General features: G+C 30.6%; 1 protein-coding gene across 2 annotated transcripts in view; it reads left to right on the plus strand.

The window, feature by feature from the left end:
- LOC132755699 (protein Wnt-7b-like) overlaps positions 1–18,433 on the plus strand; it is a 51,638-nt gene that overhangs the window by 24,093 nt on the left and 9,112 nt on the right. For both annotated transcript variants that reach the window (XM_060746592.1, XM_060746593.1), the window contains exons 2-3: positions 389–618; positions 9,138–9,406. In XM_060746592.1, the coding sequence (XP_060602575.1) occupies positions 389–618; positions 9,138–9,406 (499 nt within the window). The remainder of the gene's footprint in view (positions 1–388; positions 619–9,137; positions 9,407–18,433) is intronic.

The following is an 18,433-nucleotide window of genomic DNA, read 5'->3' on the forward strand; positions in this document are numbered from 1 at the left end:
GCTAAATTCCATTTCCAATTCTTGAAAGGGTAACTATTATTGCATTTTTGGAATGCATGACCTCGGCGAAAGATATTTTAATGATAATACCCGCCAACCATTCTTACGTAGAACGTTTTATTGTATATGTGTTAAGTAATTCTTATATAAGTAACAACCTAAGTGTGTTCTTCTTTATTCATTTTATTTTAAATATACACTTGCCTTTATGTTATTTCAAGAATTTGTATGGAAGCAATTAGACAATGAGGGCACAGATAAGCACTATTGCTCAAAGCAAAAAGTGAGCAAAAAGATCTTATTTGTCATCAAACAGTGCTTTGTTTTACTGTTTTTTATTATCTTTTACTGATATTTTTACGCAACATAATTTTCTTTCACATTTCAGTGCACTGTCATCCGTGGTCGCCTTAGGGGCCAATATCATTTGTAATAAAATCCCTGGTCTTGCCCCACGTCAGAGGGCGATATGTCGCAGTAGGCCTGTAGCAATGGCGGTGATTGGCGAGGGAGCTAAAATAGGGATCACAGAGTGCCAGTTTCAGTTTCGAAACATGCGCTGGAACTGTTCCAGTGCTTCAAAATACCAGTCATTATTCGGATATCAACACGAAATAGGTAGGTGCTCGACTCCCAAAAGCTTGGGGGTAAACAATTAATACAATGATATTATGCACAAGACTCCAGGTATAGGAAAGCTATTATAAGACAAGAAATATCAATTTTATTAATGAATTGAATCTTGTTATAACCAAAGAACGGGATTTTAGTCATTTACACAATACGTACACATGCAGCAAAAACGTTTGTTGTTGGTTTTTAGGTATTCCTGTTTCTATTTCTATGCAATATATGCTAAAATGGATTTCTTTTAGATATTTATTTTCATCTGTATTTTTAGAAATAAGGGCGTTTCATTGAAGTAACGTTGAAATGTACGATAATTTACTTTTACCAAAAGTTCTCCCGATTTTATATTCTACTGGATAATGTGGCGGTTTCCAATAGCTTAGATCTGTCTCACATCAAAGCTCGCACGTAAGCACCAACATAAGATAATATAGCCTATACGGATTATTGTAATATGCATATGAACCGCGTCACGACAAAACCAACATCGTGGGTTTGCGACCAGCATGGATCCAGACCATTCGCGCAGTCTGATCAGGATCCATGCTGTTCGCTTACCAACCCTATTACATGTAGAGAAACTGATAGCGAACAGCATGGATCCTGATCAGAGTGCGCGAATGCGCAGGCTGGTCTGGATACATGCTGGTCGCAAACGCACTATGTTGGTTTTGTCGTGACGCGGCTCATATGCATATGTTTTAAGATATCAAACAAATATACATTGATAAATTAAGTCCAATGCTAACATAACAAATTATTTCTACTTTCATTTATCAAAGAATGTCCCCGACCACGATCTTATCAAATAATTCGATATATAAATATGTAAAATGAATCAGAATTTACAATCGAAAACTATTTTCGATTAAGACTACAGAAAAAAAACACATCATGTTTATATGTGACATAAATATTTTATATACGCTCTGAAATCTATCTAATTTTGTGTGATTTGTTTTACGTTAACAACGTGCTTTTATTTATTTATTTATCAAATTTTAAAATTAAGAAAAAAATCAACTTATCACATGAAGTTCATAACGAATGTTAAATGATAATGAGATGTTGGTATATTAAGTACTTATATCACGGAATAATAATTATAATCATTGTAATAATCATAATATAATAAACAACTTGGGTTGGACGTTTTTGAAAATTCTTTTTCGTACAATTTTCATGTTTTCTGCTTTGAATACCGAACACAATAAGTTTGAGTTTTTGCAATAAAATATAGGTTTTAGTTTAAGAAACATCAAATATCAAATCACAGTTCAATTTTTGTTTTCGCTAAAAAGTTATTATCCAGCAAAAGTTATCAGACTCAAAAAAGATCTTTCATAGTGATTCAATATATATGTATTTATTTACACTGAAATTGTTTTAACAAATAAAATATGCATATTTTTTGCTACAGTTATGTTTCTTTTTATTGAGTCACCAAGCTTAATGTGACAGGTAGGCAGGATACATAGAAAAAACATCTTTGCAAATTGTGACAGATTTGAACAGTTTGTTTTTAACTTATATAACAAAAATATAGAATTATATTAATGCTCCAAAAAAGCAACAATAACAAAAATGTATCTGAGTACACTAAACAGATTTTATTTTACAGACAAACCGATCAAATTTTGCCTCAAGAGGATTCTTGAAGCATTATAAAATGTTTCCAAATTAGTAATTTTGTTAGAGACGATAACATAGATTTGTTTGTCATTGCCGACATAGAATAACATGTCAAATTAATAATGTTTTTATTTCTTGTCTTATCGGTCAGTTTTTGGTAATATGTTAGAAACACGATATCTCCCTTGACCTGATGAACAATGCCTTGATAATAATGACTGTATAAATGAATACATATAAACGTATATAAATAAATAATGTTTAAGGCTTTATACCATTTTAATACAAGTTCGAACCACATGTGTGGTGTAAAAACAGTCTAAGTTATCACATGATATTGTTTCTGTTCTCATACAATCGAACAAGCAGGAGAATAAACAATATACCGGTACGCTATATTGTACTTTTAGATTGTTTTCCAAATTGCGTGGTAGACTCGTCAAATTATAACAAACGTAAATATGATTAAATATGTCATTATGTAAACGTGTCTTAATCTCAACTAGTTCAAAGAAACACGTTATAATTGTCTTTCCATCAAGCATTAAAATTTTACAATCGAGATGCATGCTTAACATATAGTTTAACTTGTTTACAAACGTTTGATTCAAACACACACCCTCATAACAACTTATACAATCTAAGTTTGAACAAGACATTACATAATAAACACGAGTCAGAAATCAAATCTACAAGAGCTTGCACCTTTAAATGCAAAAAAATTAAAATTTACACTTTAAAATATCCTTTAAAATTGCTTCAGTTTTAGTTATTTTTTCTAGTAACTCTTTGTTACTGTACTTTTGATCACAAAATATTACTTACGGCGGTGCTGGGGTGGGGGATGGCAACTTCTTGCGTAACAGTTACCATTACATGATTTAACAGATTTCAATATTTATCAAACTTCCTTCTTCTGTTTTATAAAGCTTTTGTTATTACATCTTTTGAGGCTCTTCACTTATAAGAACTTCAAACTTAATTCATATATATATTTATACTTATAAATCGCAGTGTCAATTTGAATTTCAACTATTTTCACACCATAAAATGCACTATGAAATGCTATTAAGCGTTAATAAAAGTTTTCAGAGCATGGTTTTATGTATATTTAACCTAAACTTTCATTAAAGTTTACTTGTATTTTATACAGGGAAAAAAAGCTGTAAATACTACATATGTTGTTAAATTGAACTATTTTCAGTTGCGATATTTCGTATTGCTCAAAGAAACCCAAATTCATACAACTTTAGCTCATTGGTTGAGGTTAAATTCTGTCAAATGTAAAAAAATCATAAGTAAATATATAAAAATCTGCATATGAATTAAAATTGATATTATAATATCGGTTGATATTTAGAAACTATGTCTATTTAATGTAGTTTGAACTGCTTTTTGTAGGTATGTCTAGAGAAGTTGTCGCCATTTCTTTATGATATTTGTATAAAATCATTAATTGTCCCCAATATGAACAAATTTGGAATGCGTTATTCTTAACCTTTATGAGGCAAGTATTCCTTTGATTTTTCTTTTGATCTCTGAATCGGAAAAATAGTTTATTAAATAAAATGATCCCAATGACAGCGTGTTATGGTGTTGTGTCATGTATGTATTGTAATTAAAATTTTACGACAATAGCCATGGCTAGCAGTGTCAAACCTTCTAACTATTTTAGTGATTGAAACAAAAAGTAATTGTATAAATTTGGTACATATAAGTATTTGGATTGTTATTGATACTACGCACGCAAATGCTTTTCTTTTTTACGTAAAGACATTAAATAAAACATTATCTAAAACCTTATTTATTTCAATGTTTTTAAAATATGCTAGATAAAAATCTTGATAATAAAGCCTACATTTATGTGTCTTTGATCAAAACATTTCTAGATTCACACTTTATAATTGTTTGATACACCTTAATAATCAAACTTATCATAAATCAGTTAAATATAGCAAAGTTCACAACAAAAATCTAAAGTTAACATTATTTGCACTATTTTCTTTCCATTGCGCAAGAATACAAAATCACCCGAAAACCACATCAAATACAAACTGATAACTTAAAAACAAACTATTTTTTCCGGAAAAAAAATGGGGCATTAACATTTATTACGATTATAAACCATGGCCGACATTGTATCTTCTTAGATCAAGCCAGAATTTAGGTTGATCTTTACTCAACAGCAAAAACATTCAGTCTTTATTTTTGCTAACTCATACTTAGTCGGATGTAAACGTTAGTATTTGGATAGTATTTGAATCATACTTCACACATCTGATAACTGTGATATTCCTACTTAAGACACCTGTTAAGGGCATCGTGTTAAAGTATTTAAGGCCCGATTACCGTCAGATATAGTCCCTAAAATAAAGACAAGGTCAAATATTTTATATGCTCACCTCTCTACAGTACAGTCAGCTTATACAAAAGAAACATAACTGATTAGAGTAAAACAGTAGAGAACCGTATCTTGTGATATAATGATATCGTCTACTGAAGAAATCTACGTGATCTTTAATTAATTTGATAGACAAGATATTGGCATAATATAATGGTTTTAATAACATTGACGAAGGACTTTAACTATCTTAAGGTTCACGACAATTTCATACAACGAAGAGAAATCTTAAATAAATTAAGACATTATTCCGTCAATCGTTTCGCATAGTAAATCAATCAAATATAAAACGTTCTTTTTTATTTTTGTATTACATTCTTTCATTGAGGATGTCAATAAAGACATAATAACATAATTCCCTCTACAAACCTGCAAACATACAAGAAAGGCTGTGATGTAGTATATATTGAAATTCCCCGACATTAGAAATTAGCAACATTGCAACATAAGAGTTGATGCAGAATATCATTTAAATAGGACTGCTTTCATCCAAGTATATATATATATATACTTACATATTGTAAAATTATCACACAACAGCCAGAAGTTTCATTGCATCATTGTTTAGCTTAACGGCGTTCAATCGATGTCAAAATCTAGCTGATCTCTTACCACAAAAACCGAAACAAACCTTTGCACCAGTATCAGCAGACAAGCAACACACTATATCTTTACTTCTTGAAGCCAATTACTTATAGCTTAGGCATGCAAATCAATTCACTGAACGACTTGTTCAATCAAACGGCAAATCATTACACATATTCAAAGCAGGGCAAATTTATTACACATATTCAAAGCAGGCCAAACTCATCACACACACACATTCAAAGCAGGGCAAAACCATTACACAAATTAAACAGGTTAAGAGTAAAAATGCGCTTCTTTCTAATTAAAAAACCTTTATCATAAGTCAGTATATATGAACTATATTAATGAATTTGCTATTCTTTGTCATAACAATCTTAAAACCATACCATGTATCTCTTTGTTAATCTCTATACGTCTATAAGAATATCAACTTTTTTAAAATTCAATACCAAGTATATGTACAGACAATTCTTCTGTTGTGGGAATCAGTTAATGTAAACTATCATAGATCAGTTGTTTCTTTTTCCATTGCTCCTTTGAAAAGAAGTAAAGCACGCCTAACAATGTGTTGACATAAATCGATCCATCATTATTATTATTGAATAGATACTTAATAATAAGAATCATTACAATTCAGGTAAATTAAAACGTCACATTATACCGGAGCGCTCATTTGAGCCGCGTCACGACAAAACCAACGTAATGCGTTTGCGACCAGCATGGATCCAGACCAGTCTGCGCATCCGCGCAGTCTGATCAGGATCCATGCTGTTCGCTTACAAACCCTATTACAAGTAGAGAAACTGATAGCGAACAGCGGATGCGCAGGCTGGTCTGGATCCATGCTGGTCGCAAACCCATTACGTTGGTTTTGTAGTGAAGCGCTCATTTATCCTCCCTATAGTTTGTTTTACAAGTGACAATGGTAATTCTTCGGCGTGTATGCAATACATTTTTATGACTCCAAACGCCATATTTTTCAAATTCAAATTAATTTTTTTTAAAACAAATTTTACAATTTGGATATAATTCTTAATGGGTAGACTGAAAAGATACATTAAAAAAAACTTGTATTGAAATGATGTCGGTCAATACGTTTTAAAACGCAGCAGAAAGAGAGTTGAAGAAAATGATATCAAAATATCTTTCACATACTACAGTGCAAAGCCCATTATTAAAGAGAAAAAAAACGTATAATATTGTCAAATAAATGTAACGATTTTCAATCCAAAAATTTGATTTAAATAAAAAGAAACTTGCAGTTCTTTTTTGTAGCATTGTGATACTAAAGTTCTAGCATAATTGTCGGTCAATAATCTCTCGCTGGTAATATTTGTTCTTGTTAACTATACTGTCTTTAAATAAATTTGGTCTTATACGGAATAATATTACATTAAAGGTTGTGCAAATAAAGATAATGAAATGTCTGTTACGCAACAGATCGGTTTGACAGTAATAGTTTATATATCTATTCACGGGGTCAGTACCATCAATACATTTCAATTACATTATAAATATTCAAACATTTTTTTTATGAAATGCCTATTGATTTCGTTTCTTTTTATAGGCACAGTTGAGTTTATTTTAGGGAGATAATCATTCAATTTTTGTCAATGAATTTCATTGCAGTCTTAGAGACAAAAACTAAACAAATTGTGTTATTTTCTTTTAGACTTTTAGGAAGATCTTGGTTTATTCAAATACAAACAAAATAAAAAACAAATATATAGAAACATTTATATATAAAAAAAAAGAAAAGAACGTAAAAACTAAATAAATTACTTATAGTAAACTATATTTCATATTTAAAAATCGAAAACAGTATATGTACAATATCGCTTGCAACATCATATGTTCACCTTAACGTCTTTCAATTGTTCGTCCGCTTTGTTTTGCGCCTTCAAAGCATTTGACTGTTTAAAAGGGTTATCGCAATAAAACGTATTCCTTGTCTATCTCCATAAAAAAGATGACGGTAGCAGACGACCATCAAAATGCAAATGTCAGGTAAACGCCGGAGACGCTTAGAGACGCTCGGTGTATTATCTCGGTGATTTATCGTCAAAAATTTAATAGAAAGTGTCAAAATATTAAAATGATGAGCTGCCAATGCATAGGTTAGTAATACAAAAACTTTGACAACTTACTTTATAGCTGTGTATTGTACGGTCTGTTATTTCAACGACTCTTTCTCTCATGTCACAGTATTACAGCGCAACGTAAGATGTATGCCGTTGTATTTTTTATACACACAAAGCTACAAGATGTTCATGTTAAGAAGGATTATCTTGATTGTTATCGCAGTTCATTTTTTTCTCTCTCTATTTCTTACCTACCCTACACCGTTTCTTCTTTCAACCCATACCTTTTTTGTTTAGAGCGGTAAAGTGATAAATAAAACAGTTAAAGGCTGAATTGTGCATGCATCAAATTGCACTGAAGAGGAAAGATGAAAAAAGTATACCAGCCCACCCGAAACTGTTTCATATAGAAATGTTGATTCGCTTTAAAACAGCTGTCTCGTTAAATTAAGATAAAATCACAGCTAACCTTCCTACTCAAATCATTGTGACTATTGTGGAATAGAAAGGTTCAGAAAACTTTTCTTTTTTTAATAATACATCTATTTCCTAATGATCCTAGTTTACTTCAATATATAACATGATCAATATATTACCCGACAAATTACTCCTCAAGTTGCTACAGATTCAAGTTGAAATGACTAGGTAACTTTGAAAAAAATCAACGTGGTTTATTATCAATATACATGTATATTAAATACATAAAATATACACTGAATATGAAATAAATAAATTATGGAATAAACATGATAATTTCTTGATTTTATAAGCAATACATTACATTATTCTTAATAAAATATATCAACTAGGTAAAAAGTGCAACTTTCAAAGTAAAGTCAGTGTCGCTTTTCTAAATTTTAAAGAAGTATTGTCTGAAAACAGTAAAAAGTTGAACTAGAGATTTTTCATATTGGAGATGTTGTTAATCTTATGTATACATGTATTACCTATTTTACCTGAGAAGTTCACAGGTTGTTATATATCTATTTTCTAAAACTATAATATATACTGTAATGGATTACTGATATCTGTAATGTAATGGATTACTGATACCTGTGGAAGTGGAGGGTAAAACGGTGCATCATATAACCGCAGTCCTTTGATTGATTATAAAGAAACATAAATGTTTATTAATGATATACTTAAAACTTGCTGCTAGTAATTAAACAGAAACTTTACAGTGTGTTCATTACCAGCGTAATACAAATGTCTTATTCATTCTAATTTATAATCGAAATAATAACATTTTTTATGTTTGAACTCATAATTTTGTATGATTAATTTTCTTTTATTATTTCATTATGCCATTGCCGTCAGTTATAGATTATATATCAGCGATTATATTATCGTTTTTATACAATATATGCAGCCTGTAATATATAATATTTAAGTGTACATATACTGCTCATACCGGTGCGGGGGGGGGTCGCAAAATATATCGAACTTTTCATTGTCATTATTGCTTTCGAGACATCACTATATTAAGCAATGAAGAATAAATAAAGAAAAAACTAAATATACAGATTCGTGTATGGCGTTATTATTTCGCGGTTTAACAAAACATGCATCTCGTATATAAAAAAATAACTGTAGAAAATAAAGAAGAATTCAAAATCTCATGTCAAGAACTTTCGTGCTTTATTAGCTAAAGAGTTGAAGACTATATACTGGCGAGCATAAAGGGGGATAATTAGATAGATAAGGACGCTATCTTGCATTTATAGTTCCTTATTTAATTAAGAAAAGGAAAATAAAGCTATTATAAGATAAGTTTTAAATTTACTTTTCTTAATCATATTTTTCAGCAAGCAAAGAAGCTGCATTTTGGTCGGCAATAAGTTCGTCTGGTGTAGTGTATGCCATTACGCATGCGTGTAGTGTAGGAAGTCTAGACAAATGCGGTTGTGATAAATCGCAAATGCAACGAAAAGGTGACAAAGGTTGGACTTGGGGTGGCTGTAGTGCCGATATAAAACATGGACTTAAACTTGCTAGAAAATTTCTTGATGCACGAGAAATTGAGGAAACGGCGAGATCTTTAATGAATAAACACAACAACAAAGCAGGGAGAAAGGTGAGTTTAATGAAAAAGAAAATATAATATTACACAAATTTGAATTCGTCAGAAAACGTCCCAATTTTAAGATGTACACACTCAATATAAATGCCCTGTAACAAGTAAATAAGTGGAATAAATGTCCTTTTTAAATAAAATTAACAGGCGATTAATTGTCATAATTACTGTCTCTTAGTTATATTCCCTTTTCAGTTTGTCGGTCAAAATAGAAATTTGACATTTTCTCATGATCCTCTAAAATATGTACACAATCATAACAAGAAGTCTTGTTTAGATGGCAGTGTTTGAAGTCGCGGGTGTTAGTTTGCAACAAAGACCGTCAAAGAGGTGGTCCCACTGTTAGATCAGAGACTATTTAATGAACAAAGTAAATAGACTCAATCAGACCCATTCGCTCGGCAAATATATGATTAAAAGGCAGACACTTATTGCCTTATTGTAAGCACCTTGCTTTTGAAATCCTGATACAGGTAACCGATCGAGTTAACAAATACATCTTACACTATTTTATTATCCAAATACACTGCTTAGATAATAATCAATTTTCATACGGAATGAAATCAGTTCGAATCAATTAATGTAGTTCATCTGATTGTTACATCTTCTGTGAAAACATGAATTATTTCTTGTTTAATGCTCTTGTGTAAACCATGAATTAATTCAATTGAGACGTCCTGATAATCTTAATTGATGGTTTATTATGATTTTGTTGAAAAGAATCGGTGTTTCCGTAGACTTGTAAAAAGTTAATTATAATCGGGCCTATGAACATATAAAGATGCGGCGTAGTTGATAAAGTCAGTGTCAATAAAACGCTTATTTTGTTTTGTTAAGCTTCTACAATCATTGTCTAATCATCACTGAATTTCTGGTTGACAATTTCTTATTATTTACAAACCCAATGGGACCAAGCTTGTCTGACTTTGTTGATAATTTTTCTGGACTTTATGTTGTTTAAAGTTTAGTATTTAGTTATTATGTCAACACATTAATTAAAAGTGGGTGTTTCTTTTCTTATCATTCTAACAACAAACTGAAGATTCTGCGTTGTTGTGTTGTTGTGTTGGTTTGATTTTGAACAAAATTGTGAAAGATGACTTCATAAATATGAGGAATTAAAATACACAACAATAACCTATATAAGAGAAGAGGAAGAAAATATGATATTATACTTTACCTACACTGCTGGACACTTTCTGTCGTAAAAGTCAATCATTATCCGGGTCCGCATGGATGTTATGTATCTTTAACACCTTCACTGTGGTCACTGACCAACAACTATACCATTAAAAATCTATTAAGAACACGGTAAGACAAATAATTGACAGCCTTGGTGAATACACAAATGTCTTCGTTTGACAATTTGTTAGTCCGGTCTACATTTTTCTAAAGGGGCTTTAATAAGCTATGGATGTCAACAAATTACAAATAAAAACTTCACATTATACAATAAATTGGCAATACGAATGTTCATAATGTATATTTGAGCTGATATGATCATTGAACTTTCTAGAAAAAATAGATACAAAAATCTGACGTACTGCCTTAGTGCTGTTTATTACATAGCTGAATGTGTTTTGTGATCACTTATATATAAATGAACTAATAAATTTTATGCAAATATTTCTTTAAATATGGAACGCTCGAACAAGGTCATCTATATGGTCAACTATATGCTAGGAATAAAGTACAATAATGAATTCATAAAACTAAGTTCTGTATGATCTGTTAGAAGTGTAGGAACATCTGACGCCCCCTAGCACCGCCGCTAGAATAGAATGAAATAGGTAGACATTCGGTAAATTCCAAAATATTCCAAGTACGCAACAATCACTGATGTCGTTCCGTTGAAAATGTCTGTGATTGCCAAAATATGAAATAAGCTAATATTCATTTCCAGTTCATAATTTTCTCCTTTTTCATTATCTGAAAGTTGTTGGACAACTTATTACGTACTGTCATTGCATAGTTTTTTTTATCATCTAATTTTTGATTTATGTAAATCGCAATACATAAACAGTTAGGGCATTCTTAGTATATCTAAATGTATATTGTAATAAGCTATCTAAGATCATTTAACTCCATTTTTCCTCAATTTCTACTTTTATGAGCAAAGTGAGGAAATCTTTTTGACGTGAATTTTTACAATAGAAAACAAAGTACCTATGGTCAGTAGTGCTTAAATGTATTATGATTTTATTATTCTGATAACTTTTCTGCAAGTATATAGGAAAGGATCTCTAGTGGCTTTGGCTAGGCTAGAACAAAACCCTGCGAAGTTTGTCATATGACGACATGTTGGATGTTTGTTTAAAATTAAATAATTCATATTGAAGAAATCATATCTGTATTTATACATACTTTGTTATGTTAACCAATGGCACTTTTTTAAGATCATATTATTCGGTTCGGAAAGTTTGGGCTAAAAAATCACTCTGTTATACAATAAAATATAATTGTTTGACTAAATTAGCGATATTTTTTATGAATAAATAAGATAAAAATTACTAAATAAAGCGGAAAATAAGCGGAGTTTACTGTCGTCACATATTTTGATTTTGAAAAAAACATTTATATTTCTTTCTTACTGAATTGTAACTTACTTACATTCGTCACTTCTTTCATTTTTTTTCTCATCTACACTGTATTCCATTTATCCATTTTATATTATATATACACATGGTATAGCAAAGAAATGGCGGCATCATAAAAAACGTTAATATGCCGTCGTTTTGTTAATAAAATTTCCCAAATTATTGTAATTTATATGATAATTGCTAATAATATTTGATATCTTTATATTGCTGCATAAACATATTTTATATTCTCAATACTCACAAATGATTTCTAAACGAATGATTTCAATCTAATTTTTCCGTCAAATGTATCGTTAAATTAAAAAAAAATCCCTCAGGCTTTTTGAAGAAGTATTATAAACATCTTTGATGACGATTATTATTATTCATTTCATATCGTACCTATATATTTCAAAAATAATTTAACTTATTTCAAATTAATAACTTACGCCATTACACATAGTTATTTCTTGTAGCCGGTTTCTTTTTTTTATTATGATAGAAATCTTTCATAGAAATTTAATCAAATGTTCATTTAAGTGAATTTTAATAGAAAAAGAAAGCGTTTATGACATTTTATCTTTATACTAGAAATGTAAACGTTCCTTTAAAAACACATTTTTTTACATTAACTATTATAATGAATTGCATTCTTTGGAAGTTACACTTTAACTTCGTGTTATTTTGGGATCAATTTTAGGAAATCAATTTTAGGAAGCTGACCTGTGTTCATAGATTTAATTCTTATAGATTTATTAACTTAACTTAGGAAATTGTGATGCATGTTCATATTTTATTTATATATTTATTCCTAAGAAACGCTGACTATAAAATATTCACCACTACTTATATTACTTTCAAGAAATATAAAGGAAAAATGAAATTTGCAAAGAGCAATCATATTCTCATATAATGGCATCTAAATCTATGTACACTCGTATATTTTCGCCTTTTGAATACATTTTAGTGCTTTAAAGATTCAAGGAAACCGACTTTGCATCGGTTTTGTTTGTTGACATTTTTTCTCAGTCCAGCATCTGTCCTTATCCTTTCTTTATGTATTAATACGTCATTTTCTGAAGGATTCAAGGTCTTTTCTAATTCTTTAAGGAATCAGACAGGTCTATATAATAAGGTATAAATATAACATAATATAAGTTAAATAAATCTGAGTTTCCAAACTGTTTCCAAAGTGTTTTCCGCAAGCATGTGTTCCTTCAAGATTTTTATTGCTATATTCAATGAGTAAAATTGAAGAAAACTTTTGACCAAACTTCATTTATGTTTAGTTTTTAATATATATTGACGTACAGAATTAAATGCTCGAAGTGACATTTTTATTTCAGTTTAACAGTTTTTAACGAAACCGCAATTCTTCGACACTGAGAATTGCATGACGGTGTCGGACCCTCACCTATTATTATTCTTATATTAACATCACGAAACTGCTCTTTATTTCTTAGGCTTTTAAGATGTGCAAAATCCAACGTGCACTTCCTGGCGCGGTTCAGCCAGAGTATATTATTAATGACACAAGAATGAGCTACATGGCGTTTTATGTGTTGTTAAATACCGTACTATATTAATATAACAAAGCCTTGTTAATCATTTATGATGTTTAAGTGTAACCCTGCTTAGTAAGAAAACTAATTAAACTGGGAGCAACAAAAAAAATCGTAATTAATTGCTATTTATATTTTGTAGTCTAAAACCAGTGGTTGTCAGAGTCTTTCATCTCCAAATTTTACCTTGTATAAAGTGTGATACAGAGTATGTGTAAAAACTCAACTCGCGCGGATTTTGTCTTTGATGCATTGCACTTTTTGAACTAAATAAAACAGTGTAAACATTTTTTGTCTCCTGTTTTAACAATTTTAAGAGATACAAACCCTTTATTATCTTTTCTTGAAAGTGTTAGTCGTGGATTAGTCATACGTTTACTGTAAAAGCTAACGTGTTTGTTGCTATGGAAAGATTACGTGCAAAGAAAAAATTAATTTGTGACATTAAGTACAAAGCATTTTCGCAGCATTCCTGTAAACTGAAAGTGCAATATTTTCCAGCTGTAAACAATTGTTTAAAATATAGAAAAGCTTGCTAGATTTACGTTTATACAGAATGTACCAGTGGCAGATTTCATTATCATAATGATTCTAAAAGCTGGGTTTTACTTCCGTTTCCTAAATCATGAGTCTATAATTCATTGCATTTTGTTTGTCATGACAAATGAATTACAATTTAACGATTTCTCAATACATGTTTACGCATTTGATAATTATGTGGACTGTAAACGCGATCAAACTTCGGTACGAATAAAGTTCTCTTTAACTTCATTACAAAGATATACAATATCTGCATTATCATCATAACAATATAGCGTAGTAAAACTAATTAATTATCCCACATGATTAACTTCTAATTCAATTCAATATTACGACGTAAATGTATTAAATCAAAATTTGGCATTAGGCAAAGAAACACACTTCTCCATATTGTATTAGGTTTAGATCGGATATCGCTTTTCCATTCCACTAGCGGACGACAATGGTAGAGATACGATGTTTTCAGTTGAGCAATTTATCATCGCCGTTGCTTCATCTTCAATTACATAACCTCCGTGTGGTTAATGTCATTTCGGGTGTTCTTGGCGTATCAAGTGTCTCACACTAGGAAACTTTTTTTCTTGCATTGACACGGCATTGGAAACATATATATCTAAAAGCAATTGAGAAGATAGAAAATGTTAGTGTTGAATCTAACGTATCAGGTAGTTAACATTGCAGTGCTCAAAGTAATTGTTCATGGCAGATATTTACCAGTCTCTGTTATATTTTAAGTATATATTTGCATATAAGTTACTTCTGAAGCATATGATTACTGTCAAACCTGTCTGTAAAAATTAATGAAAAATAACGGCTCAATAGTCTTTTGCGGGATATGGTCTTTCGTTCGGGATATACATATTTACATTTTATAAGTTTCAATTACAACATTATTTCATTCGGAGAGCCTCGCGGATTACAAACCACCATCTAGGAAACAAAACATATTGAAATTAGTTATACGTCTTGTATCTAAAATTTGATTTTACACAATTTTCATGTTAACTTGGTAAATTCTACTTAAACCGGTGCTACTGGGTGTGGACGGTAGCGTGCCTTTACCATTGTCGTTCATGAATAAGACTCAAAATCAGATAGTGTCTGCAACATTTTTTTCTTTAAACTTCCCAGTCTGACTATCTTACATTACTGATTAAAAGTATAAGTATATTTATTATATAAGAACGTGCATACGTGTGTGTTTACATCAAATTTAATTTTACAAATTAACATTTCTTATGAAGGTATTCACCAAAACCTTTTTTAATCAGCATGTAACCCTTCAGGGTAGTTTCTCAACAGTAATTACCTGCGCATCGCGTGATAGCAGGTGGCATATGAGATGTTGCTCGTTCCATCTCCTGTCAATATAGGCTCAATAAGTTCGAGTCTGCTATAATCAGTTTTTTATTAGTTTTGTTGTTGTTGTTGTTTTTCATGTATTTTTTTTTTGCTCTGTGTTACTATAGTAAGTGAAACAGATAATAACTCTCTTACGCTTTAGGGTAGATGGCCTTAAAATGTTGGTTGTTTCATCTCGACAAATGTTGCACCAATCCTTAAATCTTACTTCGTTTAATTTATCAGATATTTAAAATTCAGAATAGTCAGCCATTAAAAGTTATGATGCGGTTAATAATTTAGATATTTTCTCACATTTCCAGTTGATCGTATTTAACCAAGTATTAGTATATAATAGGAAAGAACTATGTTTTAATTATTGGGCTTCACCCGACGGTTTATGGCAATTAATCATGTAAACGTCAAATTTTAAACCAAATGTTAAGAGTGCTTCATGAATTTAATGACTGCTTTTTGCTTTATATTAAATGTCATTTAGCGATACTCTATAAAGATTTCATCCTTAAAAAATTGGCAAACCCGTCAATTTGTTTATCGTGATGTAAAAAGTGTTTGGCGAGAGGCACCGAGGAGGGGGTAAAATTATATTAAATGGTGTTTCTCATTTGAATTGACTTCGTCTAAAATAGATTCATGGTATAATAGATATATGATAGTTTTGTGTCTGTAAACGTTTGGTTAAAGATGCCTAGATGTTGTTAAATTAAATGGTTGTTATATTTGTCTGGTCCTTCGACTATTGATTTCAAGACACTTAGTGTAGAAAAAATTGAATACAGCTTAAGCCCGTGCAAGGAGGGCGTGAGGAATGTTGCACCTCTTATGAACAGTTGTTTTTTTTTCAAACCGAGTCTGCAATTTTTATGTTTGTTGCGAGCATTTTGAAATAAATACCTGTTTATTTAAATTATGATGCTTTCTTTATACTCCGTATAACCAAACAGAATTGATTGATTCTAGATTTGTTGCATTTTAGTGATAAACACATGTTGTCGTTTAGAATGGTAGAATAGTTGTTTAGATATTGCTTTCATTAAATATACTGATAGTATATCACTCTAAGTAACACACATATCAAACAGTTTAAAGAAAAACAAATCGTGTACTTAAACGCGATATTAATATCTATATGTATATTTCCACATAAGTAAAGCTCTTATGTTTTTACCTTACCAAATAAAAGCAACAACATGCCTACGGGGAAAAAAGTATTCCCTTTGGAAATAGTGTCAGTGCGTTATAAGGTATTATATTCTATTTGTACCGTATTCAGCTATTCATTCCAAATAAAGAAGGCGTGGAAGCCAATTTCAGCTATGATCTAGCGACAAAGGGTCAAATGTCAAACAGATATAGTATACTAGAAATCTTAAAATACCCTGACAATTACCATTGTATAATGGCAAGAGAAACGGGTGGTATTATAGTTCGATGTGCTCAGATTACCCAATTAAGATATCAGTGCTGTCCACAAATTGGACAAAAATTTGATCAGTGTTACATTGTCTGCCTAGGTGATTGTACATTATACCATACCTTATTTTGATAATATAAACGATACAATTAACTTCACAAATGATAAATGTCTTGTAGTTGAGGAGTTATATGGTTTAGACAGTTCACATTTTCTGAAAGGGTATAATACTATATCTAATGAAATATTTTTATAAAATTTATTAACAGTAAAATTATGTTGTTTCAATAATGATATGGTCGGTTCTGACATAATATGTCTTTGTACTTTAACACATATTATAATTCATTAAACAAAATAAAGAATTTTGGAACAAAATACTATCTTAAGTTGGGTTAAAACTATGTAGCAATGGACCTTTCCGGTGTTTACAGTTTTATGTAAATTGGCTAACTTGTTATCCAATCGCTACACTGAGATAATACATAGTCACTGGTTAACCTGGTTTGCATAAAAGAGCACGTGCTTTTGTTTGTGATACTGTTTGTGAGCAGTTGACCTAGCAATGAATGGAAAATGTGTTGCTAAATGTTCCGCTACGAAAAACCGAAAAGGTCCATGATCTCGTGCTTGTGCCATTCGCTCTATAGAAAATATTCAAACGTATTTCTTTCAAACGGGTATTTTGGAAGTATTCTTTTTCAAAATTCAAACAATGATTTTGTAAACTATAAGCAGTGTATATATAGCTTTATACATTTTAATATGTCTTTTTGTTAAATAATTTTCAGATGCTTTCAATACTTTATTCAACTCATTTCTTTTTATAATTAAATATAATGTGACATGTTACAATTAGCTTTATACCAAAGGTAAAAATAAATTTAATTTATATTGAAATGACTATAGAAAGTGACAATTTACAAAGTACATATATTATCGTGTTAGAATTTCATTTCACACTACTCTTTTCATCAGATGTTGGATTATACTAGTATCTGTGTCGTGGTTCTGTTTTGCCGGATATTTTTAGGGACTGCTTTCATGGATTGCCCCCTCCCCCCTCTTGTTGATCCTAGGTGATTTAAATTATCTTCTGCCAATTTTTGTCCAAATAGGTGATCACTTGGTAACAAGCACTTTTATGAAAGACATATGTTAGTGTATTTCCTTAAGAGCGTTTGGTACATGCACGAAATTATTACTAAACGTTTAATACCACTATTTTAAATTCATGTAGCAGCATTACATTTTGTTCCGAAACATATTATTCTGTTAACATACACACTATTGATGTGTGTTAAATAATAGAGACATTCTGTGTTAGAAATCTTTCGAGAATCGACCAAAAATAATGGAAACAATCTAATATAATTAGTGTTTAAAAAATTTCATAGAAATATTCATTGATATAGCGTTATACCCTTCAAAGTTATTGCTGGCAACGTGACCAAACTTATGCCATTTACTCACAAACACCATTCATTATTTCAGAACAATTCATTATCTTTATCTTAAAATATGGAATAAAAACATATCTACAATTTTATCTGAGCTCTCCCCCACCCAA

This window comes from Ruditapes philippinarum, unplaced genomic scaffold (genome assembly GCF_026571515.1).
Source record: "Ruditapes philippinarum isolate M1 unplaced genomic scaffold, ASM2657151v2 ctg3864_1_1_1_1, whole genome shotgun sequence".
Lineage (NCBI taxonomy): Eukaryota > Metazoa > Mollusca > Bivalvia > Venerida > Veneridae > Ruditapes > Ruditapes philippinarum.